At 43.2% G+C, this 25380-nt stretch overlaps 2 protein-coding genes across 2 annotated transcripts; one reads left to right on the top strand and one right to left on the bottom strand.

Moving 5' to 3' along the window:
• The first annotated feature begins 3453 nt into the window (after positions 1-3453).
• LOC128719167 (pickpocket protein 28) lies at positions 3454-5957 on the top strand. The gene is made up of 7 exons (XM_053812789.1): positions 3454-3511; positions 3673-3796; positions 3972-4281; positions 4348-5210; positions 5295-5386; positions 5455-5633; positions 5700-5957. Exons 1-7 carry the CDS (start codon positions 3454-3456, stop codon positions 5955-5957), a joined length of 1884 nt encoding a protein of 627 aa, XP_053668764.1.
• A 568-nt stretch (positions 5958-6525) lies between these two features.
• LOC128719168 (mitochondrial fission process protein 1) lies at positions 6526-7200 on the bottom strand. The gene is made up of 4 exons (XM_053812791.1): positions 7149-7200; positions 6954-7081; positions 6776-6885; positions 6526-6694 (listed from the first exon to the last, which is right to left on the bottom strand). Exons 1-4 carry the CDS (start codon positions 7198-7200, stop codon positions 6526-6528), a joined length of 459 nt encoding a protein of 152 aa, XP_053668766.1.
• Between the last annotated feature and the right edge of the window lie 18180 nt (positions 7201-25380).

Raw genomic sequence — 25380 nt, 5'->3', positions numbered from 1 at the left:
TTTAACGGTAAGTGGACAGAGCGGCCGCGAGGAACTCACAAGGAACCCCGTGCTTACAAAAGGACCCGTCAGTGACGGATCTAACGGTGGGCGCCTAGGACCTCGACGTGTGGGAGCCCCCGAAAAAAGCAGTTTAGTAAGGAAAACTGTATGAAATATGGCAGAAAAGAACCCGAAAAGCGTCGCTTAAACCATGTCCGCGGGTAAGAGGGAACCCCACAGTGTACTAAAAGGAGTTTCCCGGTTTGCTATTTTTTACGAACATCCCCCCACCCCCGTCCAACTTGTTCTAAGTGAGACAGTTGTGGGGTCCCATTCGACTGCGGGTTTCGCTTCGTCTAATTTGAGAAGGCTCGAAACTCGAAACCAGCCCCCTCCCGCCACCATTCCAACCCCTCTCCTAGTAATTTCTGAACCTCCCCGCTTCCCGGAATACTTTTTTTTAAATTAGCGGCCCCAACTATCATTCCGCTTCGGGTCTCCAAGGGGATTGTTCCACCACTGATAAAAATCTTTAAGAAATCTGAGGATTACATCAAAGAATAGTGCTTATTTACCAAAGGATATCTATGGACAAATTCAGTATAAATTGTGGAGAACCCTAACGAAAACTATTGGAAACCTCGAGGAAAACTGTGAAAAATCCCAATGTTGTATTCGAAAAATTAAAAAAAAAATTCAAACGCTTGTGGAATACTTGTGGAATCGGAGATAAGTGTCCTGCTTGGGTAGGCCAAAACGGGGCACCAAATATTAAAAAAAAAAGTCAAAGCAATGCGCAATAATTAATTTTTCCCTTGCCGTGTCCCAACGGAGCAGAATTTGTTTAACGCGCTTTAATTATATTCTCCAATAGCTATACACATTCAAAAACAAGTGGACAAACCGCAGACTCAAATGCATATTCGACTGCGAATGAAAGCGCAAAATTGTGCATTGTGCGTCCAAAAAGCCAACGATGCTCTATGCCAAACAAAAAAGGCGTTCTCCCTGTTCTATTAATCCACCTTTTGCGCGAATCCTTTGTTTTAACCTCAGCCCAGAGTCACGCCACTGACGCAAACAAAAACAGACAAATTAATGTTCAAAGAAAATCAACCGATCAGTTGCGCTGGGCAGACATAATTGAATCATAATTCCAATATCCTGCCATGTGTTGGCTCCGGCACGGTAGATCTGTTTACCGTCGATACATTTTGCACCGGATTTTAACTTAATTTTAATTACTTTTGAAGCAGCGTCGTTGCGTACTTTAGCGTATCAGCCCAGCGGCGTGCCAATTACCCGCCGGAAAGTGGGGAAAAAAAGTGGTGTGAAAAATAAATTTTGCCTTTGTTTTACAAGCCTTTTCCTTTGTTCCTGCCGTGAAACGCCGGTAGAATTGATACCACCCGGGGGGTTGATGTGGAGGGGATAGATATATGTGCCTTTTTTCAATTATCGTATCTCGCGTTAAGCTGCTGGCTGGAAATTTAAATAACATACAGTGTTCCACAGTTCCTGGAATTTATTTCCACAGAAAGCTCCACTCATTTCCCTACGTGATGCCCTTTAATCGTCAAATCATTTCCAATTACTGACCACTGGCAAAACGGTAATTGCAGTGAAGCACCGAAGGGATCAATTTAGGCAGTGCGCTTCAAGAGAGCAATCGGATCCAACCATCAAAGAGATCATGCCCGGCTGCATGTTAACCTCCACCTCAACGCATTAAACCCTCCCTCCCCGGTACCAACGCTAGTTGGATACTTGGATTGCGTTAAAGCCACTTTAGCACCGGCATTGAGGCTGGTTTAAAGCCAAAGGGCATGCAAACATCCACTCGTACCATAAACTTTAATTATCCAACCGACTCTGGAGCACCTGGTGGGATACTTTTACGATAAACATAAATACACACCCCACATCCCCAAAAACAAACGGACTTCCCTGGTTGAAAAAAAAAAAAAATTGTGGCCGTTCTGAAGTTCCCCACAGCCAGATCCATCGGACCTATCATAACCGAACCGAACACGAGCCCCACCGTCAGATGGTACACATCGATAAAATTGGCCAAAAAATCGTTTCCTCCCATGCGAAGGACTTTCCACGAGACAGCCATCCAGTGTGTTTGCCAGCCGGGAAAGCCATTTAAGCCGTTACCGTGTTTTCTATCTCCACGGCAAAAGGAGCAAAATGGAAAGCATCCCATTAGGTGTCGGACCACCCCACCCGGTGTCGAACCCGGTGAGGTGAAAAATTGGAAAATGATGACTTTAAGGCAGTGAGACCTAGATCCTTAGATCCAGGTGGTGACAAAATTGTAAATTAAACTTTAATGAAATGGTCGGTCGGTAGCGGACCGAGGTAAAGGTTCATCGATTAAACTGCGCCATACTGTTAAGGAAGGCGTTAAGGGATTGGGCAAGCAATCGATAGTGTCACGATCCGACACATGGCCACACTGCGGTGGGTTTAGTACTAAAGCTTGTTTCGTTCACATGTGTTGAAGTTGGGTAAACATTTGTTCATGGGTGTCCTTGTTTTTTTTTTTTTGGAAATGGTTTCCTTCATTTGGAATTTTAAGACAACAATGCCATTCTACCAATAAACCTCAACCATTGCGGCAATGCACGTACACACGCTTGAATTGCTGCCAGCTTCTCAGACCTGGTACCTCACACTCGATTTGCACAAGGATTAATGTTACCTTCGTGACCCCATACAAAGGGTTCCCCCCTTTGCTATCGGCACGAGCCTGATGGAGTCGATGGAGCCGGGTGGCCTGTGAGCGGGTTGATTGATTGTCGATACATGCAAATAATTTCCTTCCGTTGCCGAACCGGGCGCTGATGATGAAGGCGGCCAAAAGCATAGGTGAACGCCTGCTGAGGCGTTTGGTAAGCTTGAACAACCACCGGGACAAAAGCCACACTCATAACATATCCCGAAAGCGCGTTCCAACGCGAGGAAATGTAGGTTGTCGCACGCTAGACAGAAGTCGTACGCAGTAACGCATACAATAATCTTCCCTAATTTTGCCTCCTCACGAGCGTATCAAGAAGCACCCGGTGCTCGTGCCGGTGCGAGAGGGAATGGAAGATTTAGAAAGGATGCCGACAATCAACTCCAGTACTGTATCCGCAGGATACGTGCGCAACGAATGCTGTGGTTATTGATCCGTACAACCACACGGTAGCATGCCATTGGCGCAGAAAAGCTTGCAATAAATTCAAACCGATGTAATATAAACCGTACCAACACAGCACAAAAAGAATACATAACCTCAAATTAATCGATAGCGTTTCGAACGCCATTACGCTGGCCCGTTACATTCCATTCCGATTCGGCTGGAACCGGGGGCACAATAAAAGATCAAAGCATGTTTTATGGTCCGTTGGTTTGTGGTTTGCAGTTTGAACCGGGTGTCGATAGAATAAAAACAAAGCAAACAAAGCGGCCAACGGTTACAAAATGGCACCAGTGTTCCCATTACACAACGCTCGCCAGCCCCACGTGGCTTTCGATAAGGGTAAGTGGGGATGACTCCTGCTGCTGCTGAAGCACGGTTTAATTGATTGATGAGCTTAAAATTTGATTTGTTAATAAATCCACCGATTATTGCTCACCACCCGTGCACGTACCGTGATTGGGCGTAACGTGATTTGCTTTTGTAATGCTTCTCCGCCACAGTGTTGCGCACCCGGATGCAGCAGGAACGCGTCACGTTTACGGAAAATCTTCGCGAGTACTGCCTCAACACGACCATTCACGGGCTGAAGTACATCGGGACGGTATCGTTGACGCTGTGCGAAAGGTAGGTTTGGAGTCTTGTACCTGTTAACATAAACACAGATCAATCGTTCAATTAGGGAGGATGGTAATGCAGCAGCAGCTGTTGCTCGCCCTCTTGACAAAAAAAAAAAACAATGTCCGTTAAACTAATTAACCGCAGTGTGGTAATGGCCGCCCCAATCCATCTCCATTTGCAGGGCGTACTTTTTCCTCACATTTCTCGTTGTGACCGCGTGCTCGATTTACTTCATCTCGAAGGTGTACATCAAATGGCAATCGTCACCGATCATCATCGGGCTCAACCCGATAGCGACACACATCAAGTACATCCCGTTTCCGGCGGTCACGATCTGCAACATGAACCAGGTACGGCGGGAGGCGGCCGAACGGATCGAAGCCCACACGCTGGAGCAGTCGGTGCTGCAAAGCATTTGCTCGATCGACGGCGATTTCAACGTGACCCAGTACGAAGGGAAGTGGACCGCAGTGAAGAAGTTGCTGTTGAGTGTAAGTGTGCCTGTTGAAACGTGTCGTTCAGTACGAGCTCACCGCTCTCACCACACATCCCAACAGGCAACGCAACCCTGTGCGGGTATGCTGAAAGCCTGCCGGTACGCGAAGCAGCCGGAAAAGTGCACGGAAATTTTCCAATCCGTCTTCACCGACGAGGGTCTGTGCTGTACGTTCAACACACTCGATACGGTGTACATGTTCCGCAATGCGACCGCGCCGAACATCTTTCCCACGGAGGTTAGCAGCGGCAGTGGACGATTCCGACCGATACTTTGGACACCGGAGCAAGGATACGCGGAGCATCCATCCAACTCGACCTATCCGCGCGTTATTGCCGGTACGGGGGTCGGAATGGGGCTGGCGATCGTACTCGATGCGAACGTGAGCGATTACTTCTGTTCGTCCACCTCATCGACGGGTTTTAAGATCATTTTCCACAGCCCCACCGAAACTCCGAAGATTACCGACTACGCGCAGTACATACCGGTCGGTTCCGAGAACCGGATCATCATCACGCCGAAGATCAACGATGCGGCTGATCAGATACGCAAGGTGGCACAGGCCCAGCGGCAATGCGTGTTCGCTAGCGAGGCCAACCTGTCCTACTACAGTGTGTACTCGCGCAACAACTGCGAGCTGGAGTGTGAGGCAAAGTTGATACTGGAAAACTGTGGCTGCGTGCTGTACTATCTGCCGAAGCTGTACGAGGATACGAAAATTTGCAGCCGTGCCAATGCACGCTGTTACGAGCAGATACGTAGCTCGATCGCATTCACCGCAAACACAAGCCTATCCTGTACCTGTTTGCCCGGGTGTTTCGAGATCAGTTACATACCGGATGTAACGACGGCGGAACTGCAGGTCGGTCTGTTCGGCATACGGGAAACCTTGCTGGATGATGTAAAGGACGAGCAGTACGCGAAGTAAGTGATAACGGTTAGAAGCTGATGTTTGTACGTGAAAGTGATACCGAATTACTGTTTTCCTCATCCTGACCTCCGCATAAGGAATAACCTGGCGTTGGTGTACATCTTCGTAAAGGATACCTACTATCGGAGCTTTACCAAGGGCGAGCTAGTGGGCTTCACCGATTTTCTCTGTAATTAATTAACATGTCCTCATTTAAAGTTCCAAGAATAACGCAACTCTTCTTATTTTCTTTGAAAGCGAATGTCGGTGGACTGTTGGGGCTATTCCTGGGATTTTCTATCATATCACTCATCGAGGTAATCTACTTCGTAACGCTCCGACCTTACTGCGCAAAACGGAAGCAAATACGCACCATCCTAAAGGAGCACAATTCTGAGACTAACACTCTAAATGCCGCCCGAAATGATCTTCTTTGGGTAAGCCAAACTGTCTTAAAGATTCGCAAAGTGGCGCTTAACATAACTGCATTTCTATTCCATCAGTTTGGTACCAAACCTCCCGCAACGGTGGTTCAATTTCTCGGCCGAACAAATGACCATGATTACGCTAACGACCATCAGTTACAACCTGGACACAATGCAATGGTAAAAGAGTACACCACTAAGCTTAAACATCTTGTTCACTCTCGACTGCAACAGGCTAACGCGTGGATGCGCAACACGTTTCGTTCGCGACGAAATCAGCTCGGCCGTGGGTTCGGACAGGAACGTACCGGAACGTCCTATCCGTTCTACGATTGATCCACTCGTGTCAAGGATGAGTTTTGGACGATTGTTTCGAGGCAAGACATTTGAGCTTTATTATTGACTTTCGAGTAGTCGTTTTAGCACCGTTTTAGATCTTTTGTCCGTGTTTCGTACAATGTAAATGTGGCGTTCTTTGTTTGCCTCCCTAACAGAACCATCCTCACGTAATGAAACTCTGCAACTGAGCTGCTAATCTACTTGTTCCTATCACAGTGAAGTAGTGTAACAAACATTATTTTGTCTCAAATGTAGCGTTGTATATTTGTAATCGTCTAAAGAATATCGAACTAACCATGCACAACATACCAGCACATTCCCTGTGCTGTACCTTTTATCTGTAACTGGTACGGTGCTCGTAAAGCAGAAAATAGTAACCCGCAACCACGTTTGTAACTGGCACCATCGAAAATCTAAATCTAATTGTGTGAAATCGTATTCCGTCTCTGTGGCTTGTTGTTTCGCTTGCTGTTCTCTCTCGTCTAGTTTTGGCTAATATCCATTATTATCATTCGGCACACAACGTTCGAGGCACGCGTCGGACGACAGCGTGAACGGATGAGCATTACTTAACATACTTTCGGTAGGTGTTATCCATCGCGTAGTCAACCGCACTATCGATTGGATGGATGATGAACGGAATGGCAAGCAGACCGAGCATTGTTGGTCCCCATTTGGCTACCGGTCCCTTTACCTTGTTAGCTTTTAAGGCAGCTTTGGACAACCAGCAGATACTGTAGGGAATGGGAGCAAGAAAATGCAATTGTTTTAATTATGTTCAATAAACCGTTTGTTGCTTAAACGAAAGCTTCTACCGGTTGATGGTGAATCCGGGTATGATGACCGAGGCAAACATTTGCCACAGCAGAGTGTCTCCAGATGCAACGGCAGCTCCACGAAATCCTCCACCAAGTATTTCGGGTTTCTGAAATTAGCGCCTTGCAATTAACGAAGTGCTCACTTTTGGAAGTTAAGACCTATGGTTGAACCTACGTCGTATTGCTTCTTAGATTTATCCGCCGTATCCGCCAGTACGTAACTAATCGCCACAGCATAGCTGGCGTGCACAAAGATCTTCTTGATCACCGGTCGGAACGCTTCTCCGATCTCGTTCGCATATCCTTGAATTCATCATAAGAAAAGGCGGTCAAGGAAAACAGGGCTTCATGATGTAACGTGCGCCCTTACCTAGATAGCGCACCGGAGTGTCCCGATACAGATCCTTCTCGGTAATTGACATCGCGTCTAAGGTTTCGTCTATATAACCCCGTTCCGCAGTTCTGGAAATGCCGCCTTATTAATCAGCAAATTAGCGTTGCAAAAAAGAGTTAACCACTCGACAAATCCTCTTATCACCTGTGTGATAATCAGCACCGCACTTGAACAACCGATGGCACCGTCTCACTCCCGATCGATGCTTTGTTTACATAACATTGAACCTGTTCGGGCCGCACGTGACAAAATTGCCGCGCAAGATTTTCCTTCGTGTATTCAGCGCTTTTACGCGTGCAAAACGGTTTTCTATCAGCTGTGTGATGATGGTCTGTCAAAACACGGAGCACGGTCGCACTTTCCGACAAGCCAGCTGATACCACAGGACGGAGCAATATTAAATGAAACATGTCTGTTCTTAGCTTTTTGTACAACGGAGGTTGCTTCGGATCACGCATCATTCGGCAAAGAAATGGCAACGATGTTTTACTGCTGGTCGAGTATTCCACAGTTTGAGTTTAACCTTACACTGCGCTAGTGTGCGTACAATCGTATTGTTTTGTACCACAACCGCACCACTACCAGCACACGATGCATGGATTTGCAGGGCAAAAATACACACTCGCTGGCATTTTACACTGAAATGACGCGTTTGTTCGACGAAACGGATCGAAGTGAGCTGTCAAGGCTGGGCTTTGTAGCGCGTCGCGTGAAAATTTGGATGAAAATCTATCTCCGTTCCGTTGCGCGTGTGTGACGTAGTAGTCGTTTGATCGTTTACTTTCGGGTTTGTGTTGTTCCGTGTGTTTTAAATGAGCGATAAAAGCTGTAAATCGTTTGTCCTGTCGTGCGCCTGATTGCGTAAAAAGTGTAAGCCAGATTCTTCCATTTTTCTGTTGTGCCCCCATACAGGGAGTAGTGTGAGAAAAAAAACGTACACACATTCATGTGCAGTAGTCCGTCGGAAGGCCAACCAGTGAAATCGCTCGCCTTATATGCCTTTTCTCGCTCACTCTAGTGCGCGGCGTCAGCTCGAAATTCATCGGGCTGCCCATGCAACGTCTCATGTTTGCCTATTTCGGAGGTTGCACTCGAAAGTCAAATGTCCGCTTCTTTGCGTGTGCTTGTGCGTTTTTTTCCCTCCTCTGCTACGTGGTATTCTTCCTCGAAGTAGGCTGGTAGCGTTGTTTCGGGAAAACTCTTCATCGTAGTGCATCGTTCCACGAGAAAAGAAAAATTTCGTCCCACACGCAATCGGGTAATTGTGATATTCTTTGCAACAATTTGTGTGGGGAGCATTCGAACGAAATTCTTCGTATGCAAATGTGAATGCGCGCAAGTGGTTGTGTGTGGGTTAACGAACTGTTGTGCGTACTCACTAGAAAGGAGCTTCTGGAGCCGTGTGGAGTTGTGTGCGTATACTGTGTGCCTGTTTTCGGAGTGTGTGCTGCTGCAAAAAGTGACTAAAATTGCGTATTTCGGGTGACTTTTTATTCGTTCTCAAAAATAAGCGCTGGGTCATTGTAATTAGCTGTTATGCGTATACTTTGTTGTTGTTTTTCTTGACATATGCATACTTTAAATCACGAAAGGAAAGGTTATCTGAAGGTGGTCTGTATGATGAAAATAAAACAGTAAATACAATCCACCCATATCCCAACAATGTGCGTGGACATGTGTGTGGAATGTATTGTAAGCTTGTTCGAACTGTTCAAAGAAAATTCCTCGCTAAGACAATTTTCATGTGGTACCTGTTTTACTGCTGAACTGGTCGGGAATCCTTTGTTTTCAATTTTTGATTGGTCACTCTCGGGGTTAAATCGTATCACCAATACTAATGCGACTAGCGCCACCAATAGATATTGAACATACACAGCTGCTGTCTTGTTGGTGGGCGAATGGTGAAGCCTTTCTACAATGAAAAGAAAAATTGTTATTGCTTTTCACGCGTTGACGTTGAAAGATTTTCCCAAAGCAAAGTAACCATTGCTTGTGTGTTTGTTGTTTGGAAAGAAAAATCACCAATACCATCAACACAGACAGAAAATTGTTGCCTCTTTTGTTCGCTTCATGTGAAACAAGTTTCCCTACAGATGAGCGAAACGAAACGAATGAAAAGAAATAATTAATTGTGTTTATTTTTCTACGTGAATTTGCTGACGTTTCACGGCCTCTTCATGTCTCAGCAGTGCAGCGCAATGTGATGTTTTCTCTCCCTCTCTCTCTTACTGCGGTTTTCAATTGTCGTGTTTGATAACCCGTTCGGTGGTGTGCGTGAATGTACGCTGTTTTTGCGAATTTATCATCTGATGGAAGTGCTAAACATACATGCTACACGGTAGCCACGAATTGGAAAACTATTATCATCACCTGACAACACGCACACAGCCACACATGCACTCCTATGCAAAAGTGCACAGTTAGTACAAAGTGTGTTGGCGAGATCATTTACGCCGTCTGCTTAAAATACAGATGTAGTTGGGTAGTTGATTTTTAGTATTCCGCTGCTGTGTTCGTGTGCGTGATGGGTACAACAGCGAGGCCTTTGAATGTTTATTTTCTCCCTGTTTTTTCAACGTGTGTGTGTGTATATGAAAACGATAGGAAGGGAGAGACGGATTTGATGGCGCCCATAATAAGCGAGGTGAACAAAGTAAGATAACCTTTGGAACGGCGTTACAGTGCTAGGCGCTGATAAAAAGAAGGTTTTTGAATGCAAATCACACTAAAACGGGGTGTACATTTAATTTTGTTACAAAAAATTTTGTTGGGGAAATTCATTCAGTTGAATTGTATGTGTGAGGTGCTATTTACAATCCCAATCGATTGGGGGTCGCGCTTTTTTGAAGTGCTTTATTGTGATATGTTTACAACTTTCGATATTTATTGTTGGTACCGCGTGTGTGTGTGTGTCGTGTGCCTGTGTTCGTATACACGCTCTGGTGCCCATAATACGTTATCTTGTATACGCATGCATGCATTGCCAGCAGCAACAACGACCTTGGCTTGCAATGAAAACAACGCAAAACAAATGTCTGAAAGTGGTTAGGGGTGTGTGGTGGATCGTGAGGAGAGCATGATACAAACCACCCATGTTGTGTACCTCCCATCATAACATCCTTGATATCACGGAGTGTGTATCTGTGTATCCTAGATACCGACGCAAACGCTTACGTCTAATAATTGAAGTGGCATGCGTTTTATACAGCAGACACTTTTTTTACCACAGATTCGTATTTTAGGAAATTATTCGCTTAAAGTTATTAAACGATAAACACACAGAAGAAAAAGCGAATACGAGAAACAGAAGAAAGTGCAAAGTAAATACACACAAATGCATCTTCTCTTTTGTTTCTTCCCTTTTTCGTTTGTTTTGTATGCTTTTTGATAATTGCATTGCGGCAAAACTTATCAGTGCATGAAGGCAAATATACTTTATCGCAGTGTGCCATTCAAAACGGGGCAACCCATGTGTATGCTTCGATGGATAAATACATGCATAGCACCACTGTTGGTGTGTGCAGAAAAAATGTGATCAAGTAAGGAAACGAAAAGAAAGGCCCAATTAACATTCCGTACTGTTGCTGCTTTGTAGCACACCCATGCACGTTTAGCAGGTTGTGCGTTTTTTTCTGTAAAACAAAGAACTATCTTTCGTGTATAATTACAATCTTTGTATGTGTTGTTTTTCTTTTTTTAAATTTTTTCATTAAATTGTTCATAAATTTTAATAATTCCATTCATAAAATTCAAGAGTCTTAAAAATTTTATCATCTTTTATAATACTGGCTTGTTGTTTTTTGTTACTTTGTTTGTGTGTGTGTGCGTGTAGAATCAATTCCTATGTGGCTATGACAGCTCATCGCAGCACAAAATTTTCGTGCTACATTCAGTTTTGCTTTGTTTAGTATCTCTCTCTTTTATTTCACTTTTGCCAGTACAAAGTTCACAGCCCGTGGTGTTAGATAGACAAAATTGCGTTGTTGAATGAACTATCCTCATATTATATAATGCGAAGGCAAATATAAAAGTTGACATTGGTTACACAAAGTGTGCTCTTCACAAGGCGCACGTGTCATGTGTGCGTGTGCCTCGTGATCCCGAAATTAAGGACAACACAACCTTAACCACCGCACGGCAACAGTGTCACGTCTAGCGAAGAATTTTCCACGTCAGGTGCATGAAGATGCTGGCACTGGATATGCAGGTTGAAGGGTCCTTCCGGAGGCAGTAAGAATCCTCCACTTTTCCACACAGACTGGTCCAAGGTGAAACCAAACACGGTTCAGAGTTTCGGATTGCTTGCCATCCTTCCGATGGAAACTGCAATGGCGGTGGAAAAACGATTAGTAATGTTCTAGTTTGCAATAAATCGATGTCGTGTCTTTGTCTTTGATTCGTCATTGAAAGCGCCGTAGACTGCGAGATAGAGAAGCGATGGTGTAACGCCATTCTTTGTGGTACTCTTACACGGAGAAAATGCTGATGGATTTTAAGAAACGAACGCATTGGTTTTCGCTTTTGTTAGCTTTCCACTCCGCGTAGGTGTTGTTCGTTTTGCTTTTTTTTCTCAAACACTCCCACGTAGACGTAGCATTGTGTTGCGTTCAAGCGTATGGGTGTGTTGATGTTCGGATATTTTCCTATTAGTCCTCCCCCCTATCGGTATGTACACCGCCGTGTCCAGCTGATGCGCGATACCAATACTTGTGCGAGATGGGTTTGTGCTTTATATGTTGGAAAACCATGTTTCTTGTAGTTTTTTTTCTTGTATTTCATGGAAAAAGAAAGAATGTGCAATTAAAATACGATTTATATTTCTAGTAAATTACTTTACTACATCACCCGAAAAAGATTACAGATACGTCAATCAGTTGTAGAAATCAGTGTGGAAAATAAAAGTGAACAAATCATTGTGTAAATGAACGGGAATGTGATATAAAAGTGTAATGTGTGATGGTTTTCCCCATTTAGAAATTATTGCTTGTAATTGTTTTTGATAAATTAAATTTATTATTTATTTAATTGATCATACAAGCTTTGTTATAATTTCTTTTGCGGTAGGGAAATTTTGGGTGAACTCCATCCAAATGTCCTTTGGACGCATGTATGTGATGTATGGAGTGACAAATGTCAAACATTAGTTGTGTGGGTACCAATACATGCAAACCATCCATGCGTATTGGATGTCACAAAAAAGTGCAGCATTTGGCGACTGTATCCTTTTTTTTTTGGTACTTTTCCTTTCCATGAGGATGATGCAAGTGTGAAAAAGTGTGTCCTGAATGAGTAGAATTTTCATGAAACTGTGCACGAAATGTGCACATTTATGTAATCAAAACCAGTGTGAAATAATGTAATTTTTTTATCCTGCAGTGAAAATCTACCTGGTAGTGGTGTTCGATTCGAAATATCCTTCACCAGTTTAAAAAGGTTCCAGCAAAGCAGTCGGTGTAGTGAAATACGGTGAAAACTTTTATACTATCCGCAGTTTCGATTGTTTTGAAAGTATTGCAGTGTAAAAGCGTGTTTGTGCTGAGTGAAGAAAAATCTTCCTTAAAACTGTGAAAAAACAGTGAGAAAATAAAAAAAAAAATCTGCGCCTCCTTTGTGCGACCAGTGTTCGTGGCAGCAGCATTATTTGGGTTTGACGTAAAATAAAAAAAGTTAGGTGTGTTTAAGGGCTTACTCCCTCCCAGCCCTAAACTGAGCCGATGGCCAGTGTGTGTGGATAACGTTATGTGCAAAATCAACAAGGCGCTAACTATGCGAAGCGGCAATGCTCAAAGGATTATTGTTGGCAAATTTTAGCTGCTTTTGTACGTTGAAGCTCTGCCACAAGGGATTAATTAGCGATTAATAAAGGTAAGTGTACGGCAATGGAAAAATGTGCTTTAAATTAATTGAACAAAGAATAAACTCCATTCGTTCCGTTGTGAACGAAGCAAATTAAATCGCAGAAAGCATTTCCTCGATGATAGGCACTAAATTGTATTGTTTTTCCGGAAAATTCGTTTAACCTCGCGGGGGTCCCTGTCGGGTAAAATGTTTCATTGGAAGGTGTAGGAAAAACTACGGCACCGAGCGCGCCGGGTTATAATTGACTCGGAACAAGCGTACAGGAACTCCGAGAATCAGGGAGAAACGATTAAAATCGAATCAACCAATTAACGAAGGTTTTTTTTTTCTCATCCAGTCATCCCCACCGCCACGTGGAGAGCTCATTTAGTCAGAAATTCAATCAAATTCTCAAGCGCAACGAGCGCAACATGGAGTTACTTTTGCCTCTTCCACTTCCCTGCCTGAAAACCTTCCCCCAGCTTATCTTCCCCAGGGGTGAGAATTAGCTTTGCGAAAGAAAAAGAGCATAAAACAAAAATTGCATGATTGAGAGTTGACGTTCTCGTATATTGCGAAATGAGTTTCCGGGAAAGAACATTGTTGAAGGCATTTTTTTTATTTCTTTTCAAAAAAAACAATCGCTCCGGAAGCAACGCGGCCGCGCACTAGATTTGGGGATACATTTTCGCAAATACATCAGCAAATAAGCAAAAAATTCGTATTGCAAAAAGGCGCAACTCGTCCCCCCCGAAAAAAAGGGGTGGCATTCGTCACGCAATGTGGATTTGATGTGCAATTTTTTTGTTAGCTTTGTTTCGTCTTTCTTTACATCCGTCCAATTCCTCCCCAAACCAAGGCCATCGGTTGCGGCTTGCCGCTGCGGTTACTTCCAAACCGCCGGCGGGTTCAGTGTTCGATTGAACAGTTTATTGGAAGAAGCACAGAGGAATGATGGACGTAGTTTTCATGTGGCAATCATGTCGCCAATGGTGTGTTGGATATATTTTTTGTTACTTCGTCCTTGTTTGAGTGTCTAATCGATTAAGGAAAAAAAACTGATTGCATCTCTAATGACATATCTAGTGTGGAGTATTATAAGAAGCTTCAGCTTAAGTTAAGTTAAATATTCGTTCCTGATGTGGCAAATTATGGTGCAATCTTTCCGCTCATGCAGAGTAAAATCGGTTGGAATCTGGTTGGTTTGAGATTCAATCGATCTTTTTATAATTAAAATGCTATACGTTCGAGCAAAATACACTCATGTACATACCGTCGCACATCTTCTCCTGTTAGTGTCGCTCTTTAGCTTATAATTACCGAATATTTAAGTGTTTTTATTGCTGATTATTTTTGGGGCGGCTCGGTGGCGATGCATTGGTAGCGACGCGCCGGTTTTCACACGACAGGACTGGTCCTAAAATCCCTTCAGAATCCCAACTCTCCGTACACAGGACTGACTATCGAGCTACGGGTAAATTAAGTCAAAGAACGAATTCCACAAATGGCAGCCCTTAGAACACTTTTGAGATTGTTGTGCCAAGAATTATGCATAGTTAACTGTTGAGCATATTCAATGGGCACCGGGCACGACATGCCGACTTTAAAACCAATATCAAAAAATCCCTTTCGAATTCTTAACTCCTATGGTAGGACCGAAGTTTAGGGATGTCAGAATTTTCCTTTTGGGTGGACTCTAGTGGTGGAGTTTTGCATCACCGACGATGCCATATCGTATCGTTATCTCAAATGTTCTATGCTGCATGCGTAATGCGAACAAAGTACAATCGATAGACACTATTGCCCTAAACTCACCCTTAAAATATCCTTTGATTGTATCAGTATCCGCTTTTTCATTCGATAAAACCTTATCTTGATACCTGTTAAAAGCAGTTGAGATGAACCAAGAAACCTGAATTGCTCTTTCGCAAGACCCACAACCTTGCATCGTGCAGCTGGTAACTTCCAAGTAATTAAGCCATATCTTACTTCTCACCTTTTCCATTTCCCATCAGTACCCGCGGATCGTTCTCAGGCGCTCGTCTACTAAACGCAAACTACCTCTTTCCTCCTTCCCACAATGCCCACCCTCCTGTTGACATGATTGATTGATGTTTCATTGATCGTATCAGGTCGCGAACGACACAACACCACACAGCGTGTGTGTATGCTTATTGGTTCAGGGGTCTAGACAGCACGATTGGATTTCCAGTTTTTCGCCGCTATTCGTTACATTTCTCAAGACACTTCGAGCCGTGTTTGTCACGTAATGGTATCCTTTTTCGTGGTTCTGTCGCCCGCTAGCTCATCCACACATTTGTCCGGAGATCATTCCGAACGGGGGTTTTGTAGGTTAGGTTGGGCAGTAGTCGGGAAGAGTGCTAGTGGAGTAAGGTGTAGTCTGGCATAGACTAAAATGGGGTTGCTTCTGTAATGGGTCTACACCCTTGTTTGGTGGATAATATGTTACCTTCTGTCTGTGCCTAGTGCTCGAAGCATATTTTTGAAGACGGTTCGATTAAGGACGAGGTAGTGTTCATAAGGAGCGAGTCGCATTGCAGCAACGTGAAAAACATTAAAAAACACTAACCGCTGTTTCATTCCCTCTCGTTCAAGATTGCTTAAAAAAAGGCCATAATTCATACTTGCGTTCCGTTTAAAGCAGCCATTGGAGCAACGGAATGTTAAGTGACGTTTTTCGGAGTGGCGCAACATTCCCGGTAACTCATTTTTTCCCTCTTTTGATTTTCCGTTTTTTAAGGGTTTCCTACAAAAATTGGGCCACTCTGCAACGACCGTAACAGGGCCAAATAATAACGCACCCGCGGTCGTTTTGGTGTGTACCATCTGTTTTTAGTTCGGAACTCGAGGAATTCTTTCAGACATCAGTACCGTCAGGACTGGAGTTTTTGCTGCTGTCCTTTGGGCGGTGAAGTGTCCCCTCCCCCATTTCCCCCCCCAGTCATTTCTCTGTCTAGTGACCTCAATTCGACCGCTACCAAAGTCGAAGCGAGAAGGCATTGCGCGGCCTTGCCAGTGTAAAATCAGAACAGTTGCATCGTGTGCTCGGCGGGGTTGCCCTCGAGCCTGGGGATTTATTTTCCTGCCATTGGCAACAACTGAAAGCAGGAAGTGTGGACCTTGCTCATACTTCTCCACTTGTAATGGTTGACACAAGCACGTGTAATAAATGCTCCAGTTTCTTGGAAGCACTTGGGCGGAGAGACATTTCGTGTCTTAATGTCGTCCGGGTGAGCATACAGACACACTCACACACACACACACTCGCACACAGACATATTGTCGGACTATCGGAATAGTTTATCAAATGAAGGTATTGCGTGTTGAATAGCTAATGTATGTAACGTTGGCCACTTTATGGTCGTCGGACGACCTTCCGTACACAGAGTTACCTTTGGTAGTGTTTATACGAATCTCAGCTTGTGGGGGAATCAGGCCATATCAGGTCCCATGTCCAAAATGAGTGCTTAGTTGTGGAGGATTGTGGTGTTAATCTTCATATTTTATTAAGCATCTTTTAATATTATTGCATACTTAACAACCTTCGAAGTGGGATTATTAATGCAACATATAAAATTATGATGCGATTGCATAATATGTTTTATTGATTTGCAATTTACTTACCGTTTCGATTACGACTTCGACTTCACGACAGTTAGGCTTCTTTTTATTATCCAGCGCTTCAACCGCATCGCGGTCTTGTCCTGTTGCAAGAGTCCTCCAAACTGCTTACAGTCGAGCGCCTTCGTCTGCCATATCCTTTATCCTTTCTGGCGGACGCAACATCGTCATCATTCCATCTCTATTTGGCCCTACCACATCTCTTCTGTCCATGTGGACGACCTAAAAGGACTTTGCAGGCTCGGTCGTCCGGTGTCATTCTCATTATGTGACCAGCCCCGCCGGAGCCTAGCGAGTCTAATCCGCAGTACTACAGTAAGTTCGCCGTACAGCTCATAGAGCTCGTCATTGTAGCGGCTCCTGCATTGTCCTTTCGCACATACGGGACCAAAGATCCTTCTGAGCATCTTCCTTTTGAACGCGACTAAGAGGGTTTCGCCAGTTTTTTACAAAGTCCATGCACGGCACTTAGGTTAGGTCATCAATATAGAGTTTCTTGGAATAGAAGATGTTTTCTCTCATAAGACTTCTTGGAATAGTGTAACGTACACGAAGCAGTCAAACTAACAAAACGAACATGCCCTTTTTCCACATCAGAATTGCATGAGTCATGTTCCAGCAAATTCATTTGCGGTATAAACTCCGGTCCCCATCATCGGACTAAAATCGCTACTTAGTATTGCAATGTGTACACACTACGGCACTTGATTGCGATGCAGGTACGCGTCACGTGAATAGTTTATGCACTGAAGAGTTCGAAGCTGTTTACTTTGCCGAAGCTGTGGGGTTTGGATTGCACCGGTTCAAGACGTGCGATGATCGATCGACGGTGCTACAGCTTATCGTACGCTGTGTAGAGGAGTTCATCGACACATGCACGAAGGGTGCTGCTGCTGTAGCGAGACGACTTGTATTGGTAATAAGCTGATAAGTGCAAGCAACTATTGAATTTTGCAATTCAAACCGATGATAGTGTTTGGTGAAGCGCTTGGTGCAATCGGCTGATAGTTTGGAATAAAGGACGCTCGCGATTAAGTTGCTAGAATTTTGTCGATTCTTCAATATTGGTGCTCAAATCAGATTAATATGATTGGGTCGGTGGTGTATTGGTAGCGGCGCCGGTCTTCACACGACAGAACCGGTCGGAAATCCCATCCGGAACAAACTCCTGTACCCAAGACTTGACTATCCGGCTACGGGTAAATAGAGTCATAATTCGTGTACTCCAGAGAATTGTTGTATATTTAAGAAGATGTTCATAATTCGCTGCTGCTCATTGATGGTACTGAGCACATATCAAGTGTTTCTAAATTTTCCAACTGATGAGAACAAATCGATATTCATATTTGCTATATAATAATTATATTTATTATAAATTATAGACTTCATACAATTATTGATGTAAGGCGTTAAAACAATACTGCAAAAAATAGGAGTAATATAGGCAACAGATTTTTATAGTCTCACCCCCATAGGGTTTAAAGCTACCCTGGACATATTTGTTGTACTATGGGCTCGAATTGGTCTTGGAATGTGAATAATTAAAATTTCAATTGATTTGCTTAAATTTTTGATAAGCTCTTGCTCTAATTGTTAAAAACAGTGTTGTTAATGAAAAGTTTAATAAATTAAGAAAGTAAATTTTAATAATATTCAAATTTTAGCGATGAACAGTTGCTATATTAATGATATCATAATGCTTATTATATAAATAACAATATAAAAATGTTGTAAGTAATAATTCGATGTTTTTATGCATTTATGATGAATATACCCTAGCGTAAATGATTAGTACATTTTGTATAATATTATGAAGATTATTAATTCAATGCTTCACGAGAGTAACAACTTTCAGTTATAAAGCCCTTGATTAGTAATATTATATCTTAAATTTAAATTTTATCTTTCACTAAATTTCCTTTAAATCACCGTGTGAAACTACCATTGCAACGAAAACAAAAATTTCAAAACATTTTTATTGTTAATCTTTTTTTGTAGTAAAGACAAAGAGCACTTCTTGGCCTGATTTGCTGTATCTGCAGGCCTTTTTTCAGACTTTGCCATTCCACGTCACATCATAGGCAAAACAAGAATTGGTCGACTGAAACCGTTTACATTCAGCGGTCGCGATTGATGTAGTATCTTTCCGCGGCTTACGAATAAGCAAATAATTAGGTCATGGGAAGCAGACCCCCGTTCTCGGGGGCTCTCGCTGCCTTGCAATAACTTTCCTTCTCCTAAAACCCAACCATAATTTAGCATCTGTGGATCCGTCAAAAGAGCAGCTGCAGACGAGTTTGCTTTCTTTTGACTGTGGCACCAAGCTGTCACGATATATGCTTCTTCGTCCCTGTGGGAGTGCAGACAAATATGGTATATCATTCCTCTCGACCGGAAGTGTGGGAAGCGGATGCCGGAGATGATTTACTGGCTGTGCAACCCGATGCAACCGTTCCGAGTGAGAAATGCCACCCCCCGGGAGGGAACAAGGCCATTTTCACGTACCAAGTACGAAAGCAACCGGACGAGTTTGTTTGTGCAAGTGTGTCTTTTCTGGAAAGCTTTATTTATTCGTTACATTGACTCAGCTCAATTCGGGAAAAACGGTGCTGTGGTCTGTTGCTGTTCGTGGAATGAAGTCAGTTATATGTTTATAATTTTCTTATGGGGTGTATATAAAAGTTTTATGAGCACATTGTGTTTCCATTCCAATAGCTTCCATTTTCACCCGCATCCTTCCTCTTGCTAAAGTTATTGATCTCGATCAAGGTTGTTCATGCGTAATTCGCCACAGAAAACCCAGTGGGGAGGTTTTTTTTGGACGTCACGAAAAGACCAAAATAAATAAATAAATTTAGCGTCGAATGAAGGACCGGCATCTGTAGAACGAATTGCACCAGTTTGGGGGCCAACACCGCCCGGGATCGGTGTTATTTCCTAGCAATTTTCAAGGCTTTCGATCAATTTAGATTCGCTCGTTCGAGTTCATTGAGCAATTTTTTTTCTGTGTGTGTGTGTGAATTTTTCTTTCCCGATGCTTGCCATTTTCTGCCAATTACATGTATTATATTGATGTATAATGTTAATACTTCTCGCTAACTAACGCTGAAAAGAAAGAATGAGCCACAAGGCTCACAGCTGGATGGAGAAAATAATGTCAATCGATTATTCATGAAGGGTAATCGGGGTGCAACGGCGAAATCAATTGACTTTCTCCGGCTTTTCTGCTTTCCAGTGCCCAACAGTAAATGTGTGGGATGTTGTCCCGTTTTGTTGTGTGGGATGTACTGTAATTTCCTCCCGGCGAAGGAAGTAAACAATGTGTTTAAATGTAAATATTTTATGCGAATTTCAATGGGATTTGTAATTTTATGTTGTAGAGATGAGAATCGCACACAGACAAAGTCGAATATGCCACACGACATCTGTTACCGTGGTCTCTTCTTTGAAACAATATTTAAAATTGTTATCAAACTATTTCAAAAATTTCCACCCGTCATTGAATATGATGCTGCTTTTCACCCCCGTAAATCATCCCTTACAATGTTGCACTAGTGCGAAGCCTTTTCACGTTCCGGCATTTAGTCGCACCCGGTTTCTGCGCGAGATTAAGCAATAAGCAAACGATGCACACTGCACAAATGTATTATACTTGACGCGCGCGCGCTTGGAAGTTGTTATTTCCTAGCAGGTCCAAACGTCAGCGAACGCAATTGTATTGTTGTTTGTGTAAAAAGTGGAGGGGGGGAGGGAACACGATTAGATTAACAGCAAATCAGCGCCAGCAGCTAGTTTGATCCGGATTCTAATTGTATGGTGTAAGTTCGTTCGATTGCTGTAATTCTTCCAATGACGTTGGTTTGGGCTCTAACCGGTGAGGCAATTTATTATCAAACGTTTCAAAACTATTAACATGCACGAATGTTATGACATATGTGTATCAACGGATTGCGTATGAGCGTGCAAGATTGCTCCCCTTTCAATATTGGCTGCCATTAATTGATATCCGTGTTTTTGCTGGGACCAATTTTGGGATAGCTATTGTGAGCTGTGTTCGTCCTCTAAGCTAAAAAGCTAATAAGCTTGACTTTTAGTTTTTTAGTTTTTTTTTTGTTTTTGGTGGGACCAATTTTTGGATAGCCATTGTGAGCTGTGTTCGTCCTCTATATCGATAAGCTTGATATTAAGTTTTTTTTAGTTTCTTAGTATTTAGTAGATTTACTTTTAACAGGTTGGAGATCTCATAGTTAAGCATTAATTTATATATTCATTTGCGTTTTTAAGTATTTGAAACTAATTTAGATAAAGTCTTCAATAATTGTAAATAATTTTAAGCTCACACCGTTGTTGAGATTTGGTTTGTTTACTATATCGCTGTATACTTCCATGACGCCAAATGTAAGCACGAGGAAAATGTTTTGCGGTACAATTAGATCCCCTGTAGTTTCCAGCCAGGGTATCACGGAATTCATTCAACGTGGACCACGCTTGTTTTCCTTTCACTGCACGAGCTAACATTCCATTCTCCCGGCCGGTGAATCAACTTTTATGAATGAATGTCTCTGTGCGATGCATCGTCTGCCATCTGGAGCGCAGAGATGAAGTACCGGGCTTCCGAGATTGTGCTTTTACTTGTACACTTAAAACCCGTGTTTTTTTCCTCGCCCGGCAAAGAAATTTTCGTCGACCACACAGTGAAAGTCACCCTTCACGGAGGTGGTAGGGCCACCACTACGCCACCAACCCGTCGCCTTTCTTTCAAAGCGATCGTTTGACGACCGGTATCTGCAGTGCGTTCGTTTGCTTTTTGCTGTGTGAGGCGCATACTGTGCTAGCATGCTGCAGTCTCTGCGTGCTTTCTTGTATCCGCCGGTGTGCCGCATTTAGATTGATGTGTGAACATTCCTATTGAACAAACGCGTCGTTTTTCTTTGGCGGAATAACAAACCGAACCCACCAGTAGCTGAAAGGTGTGTCCAAACGAACAATCGTGGCTCTGCATCATTTCAATCACGTACGTGGATCGAAAATTGTGCTCGGATCTTATTAATGTTTCCGTGCTGCGCGCGTCACCCTGATTAAGACGTGTTGTATATATATATATTCTTTTTATTCCACACAGCACCACCCAACAGAAGATTGCTTTCTTTTTTCGGTGCCGGCTCCACTATCGACTGGAGTAGCGGTGGCATTAGCGAAATAAAGGCAAACGTCTGCTGTCGTGGCAAATGCGTTACGATGCATTTGCTGCTTTGCGTTTTCGCGTTTCGCGGCCGTAATCGTAATCGGATTGTTTATAGTGCATTCTACCCGCGCTGTGCGTGATGCCTTTCATGGTTTTATTTTCGAATTTGTTGGCTAAAGGCCACGACTTTGCGTGATCATTTTGAACCGCAACCGGGTTTGTTTTACTTTCTCTACGTTTAGGCTGCACATTTTTTGAGTGTATTTCTCCACACAAATCAAACCGCGCTGCACTACTGCATTCGTTCATCGGTTCGTTAGGTGGAATTAATGTCTGGTGATTGCGATTGCGGGGTCCTGCCAACACAACGAACGCAACTGGGGTACGCAGACGGTTAGACAACATGTAAAAATGCGCTAACAAGCATAAAGTTCATGTTGTTTGTTTTGAGAAATTGAATATTACAAATATGAACTATTCTTTCTGAGGAAATTACAAGGTGAAAGGAATCCTCGTTTAATATGACACAGCGTTTGCAGTATTTATGGGCAAATAATCTTTTAAGAAGGGACACGAAACTGAGCTGAACGGTTAAGCTTTTAAGTGTCGAGAGATATGAGAAATTGGGTTAACTTGTGAATCCTTTTTCTTGTATGGTTGTCCACTTGTGTAGGCTTGATTCAGTTGGCTTTTTATGCAGATTTAAATGATTGTAACCTATTTACCAGGACGCTAAAAATGAAGGCGCTGTTTATTTCACAGGTTATATGTTATATGTTATATGTATGACGAAATATACAGCTGATGGTAAAAATAATTACTTTGATTGAGAAAGATTTCATTACGACAGAAGTTTATCCATACAATATGCATCCTATATCCTATTCCATGTATAGAAGCATCAAATAAATGCCATGGTTGACGCCCAACTGCTCCGAAAAACAGCTTATAATGTTTCAACAGTTATAATGTTATTGTACGAAGTCATCTTCTATTTGTTCTCAAAAAATGGTAATATTGGCCGTAATCATACTCTAAGCCAGTTTTTTTGTATGCGTTTTGACGTTTCCAGGGTTTATCCGCTTACACCTCGCCATACAAATGACATGCCAAGTTAAGTCTAGGAAAAAAGGATTAGATTGTTTTCTGGATGAAGGCAGCTTTCCGAAGTTCGACAAATGCAAGAAAAAACATTTTGCTAACAGGCCAGAACGAGGTTAGGCCATGTTTCCCGTGTGTGAAAAATGTAAAAAAAACATTTTAACGAAAACTTTTGAAAAAGAATCATTTTAATAATTAGAATTATATATTGTTTCAAATGAATTGAAGTTAGTTCATAGTTAAATTTCTAAATATTATTCGATTTTTCACAAATTTTAATTCTGCAAAAATGATCTCTTGTGTAATTTTTTACGTAAAAATGTTATGTCCTTTACAAATATGTGAAAACATAATAATACAAGCCCGGTACCTGTATTACAGGCAGATACAGGCTGAAAAGCCCGGTACCTGGATTACAGGCAGATACAGGCTGAAAGCTTTCTTAATTATAGTATGATATGCCCCAATGATGTGTCAATGCCAATAATATATATAATATGTGCATTCACAATATAATTCCTAGCTGTTGGATGGACTATGGGTAAAAGTCCAGACTAGATTCGATCTCGCTTACTGTGGTGTGTTATCCCTAGAGCCTAGCAAGGTACCATATGATCACTCTACATATTTGTGTGTTTAAACGTATACAGATGTTGAAGGGTAGAGTATTTGCAACGAAAGATTTTTGGCATAAAGGTGTTTTGCTTGTTTGGTAACGTCGTAGTGTTAAAGAATGTTTTATACTTTGTAATAATTTGCATTTTTTGCAAATTTTAAGACTCATAATTTGTAAATTAAATTAAATAACGCACAATTATAACGTGATTGGCAAAGTTTTAATTGGTGCCGTAGAATACTTCAAGAGGTTCTGGTTGCAGGTCGGCTAATGGGCAGATTATTAGATAAGACTTTAAACGAATGATTTATACGCCACCGAGTAGAAACTTTCCAATGGAACTTGCTCCGTGTGCGCCCAGCAATTTCTCTCCCGGTACGTAACCTCTTCCTCCGCCTCGTCATGAGTGATTAATCGAAGTGCTAAAGAAACTGGAATGTATCTTCGGTGTCGTGCCCGTCTGCTCTCCACTCGAGAAAGCCAATCATGGGTGATTTTGTTTCGTTTGCTCCCCAGCTCCGAGTTAGCCTTTCGCCAATAGGTTTTCACCCGCGTACACGCTCCGGTCTGCCCCGGTTTGAAGGAAGTCTGGCAACCTTTCTTGCACCGTGCAGCGTTGGAATGTCGGTAAAACGGAACAGATCATCGACCCGATCATGCAGACCAATTTCTGCACGGCGTTGATGTTTCTTCCATTCCCCTCGGGCTTGCGGCGGTGGTGGTGTATGCAGCGAACTTTCCTCCCCGAAACATGCCGGAGATGCTTTTCGCAATACCCATACCATCACAGTGATTTGAGGAAGGCTGGTTATTGCTTTTCGTCGTCTTAGTGTGCGTCGCTATCGTGAATGGACAGACACGCGCACACAAGAACATACTCACATACGCGTAAAAAGATGGGTGGCCCCGGGGAAACGTACGGCCGTGACCAAACATGGATCCGTCCGATGGGCCACCACCCCCTTTCCATATCCAGCCCATAACTCTCCGCCCGCCACGACCCAGCATTCTGCGGTTGTGCCCTCTTCTTTCGGCTCAGGTGCAAGATCTTCGAACCGCGAGCGTTCGCGACCGGTCAAGACCGGTGTCGCAAGGCCGAGTGGCTACCCCGTGAACGTACGAGCGCGCTGTACGTGTGGCGGTCCGCGACAACAGACGCGCCGGTTCGGTTCGTTCGTGTACGTGCGTTTGATCCGGGGTCTCCATCCATGTGTCACCCTTGCGGTGTCCGTCGGGCTTTTGGTTGGGTCTCCGTCGGCTTTTGCGCCGGTGAACGGGCCGAAAGACTTGATCTTCGTCGTGGTCTTGTGTGGTGAATGGCGATTTCGGGTACCGGATATTGCCGGTCGTGATCTGTTGCAGCGTTTCGCGCAGCGCGCAGTGTTTGTCCACGTGTGTGCACGATTCAATGTGCCTTTTCAAAGACTTTCGCAGTGCTCTTGGTGTTTCGTGCGTGAATTACGCCGTTGTGGGAGACCGTGTTTTGGAAAAGAATCGATATTCAGTACTTGGTGTTCGTGAAGCTTAATAAAAGCATGTAAAGAAAGTTAAAACAGTGCCAACCAAACGGCTCTTAGCGGTGCTCAGTAAACTGCTGTTCGTTTACGATCATAGTATGGTGAAAGGAACTCGTTAGAAAGAGCTTTTTTCTACAGTTCCAATTTTTCCGCAAGGACTACCCTACACTCTAGCTCACTTTATTACTGTGGTGCGAAATGGGTAGGCCATGGAGAAAATAGTTTAAAGTCACCATTACACCTCGGTTAAAATGTTCAGCTGTCGGTAAACGTTTACGGTTCCGAATGATCAATTTATGTCGTACAGCA

The sequence above is a fragment of the Anopheles marshallii genome, chromosome 2 (assembly GCF_943734725.1).
Source record: "Anopheles marshallii chromosome 2, idAnoMarsDA_429_01, whole genome shotgun sequence".
Taxonomy (NCBI): domain Eukaryota; kingdom Metazoa; phylum Arthropoda; class Insecta; order Diptera; family Culicidae; genus Anopheles; species Anopheles marshallii.
The sequence above is the reverse complement of the archived record's forward strand: the minus strand, read 5'-3'. Positions and strand labels throughout refer to the sequence as shown.

Bases quoted from the DNA above. Each gene is read 5' to 3' on its own strand.
- LOC128719167 (XM_053812789.1), top strand. From the start codon at position 3,454: ATGGCACCAGTGTTCCCATTACACAACGCTCGCCAGCCCCACGTGGCT. The intron at 3,512-3,672 runs GTAAGTGGGGAT...TCTCCGCCACAG, and splicing joins CCACGTGGCTTTCGATAAGG to TGTTGCGCACCCGGATGCAG. The intron at 4,282-4,347 runs GTAAGTGTGCCT...ACATCCCAACAG, and splicing joins TGAAGAAGTTGCTGTTGAGT to GCAACGCAACCCTGTGCGGG.
- LOC128719168 (XM_053812791.1), bottom strand. From the start codon at position 7,200: ATGTCAATTACCGAGAAGGATCTGTATCGGGACACTCCGGTGCGCTAT. The intron at 7,082-7,148 runs GTAAGGGCGCAC...GATGAATTCAAG, and splicing joins CACTCCGGTGCGCTATCTAG to GATATGCGAACGAGATCGGA. The intron at 6,695-6,775 runs GTAGAAGCTTTC...CATTCCCTACAG, and splicing joins CCCGGATTCACCATCAACCG to TATCTGCTGGTTGTCCAAAG.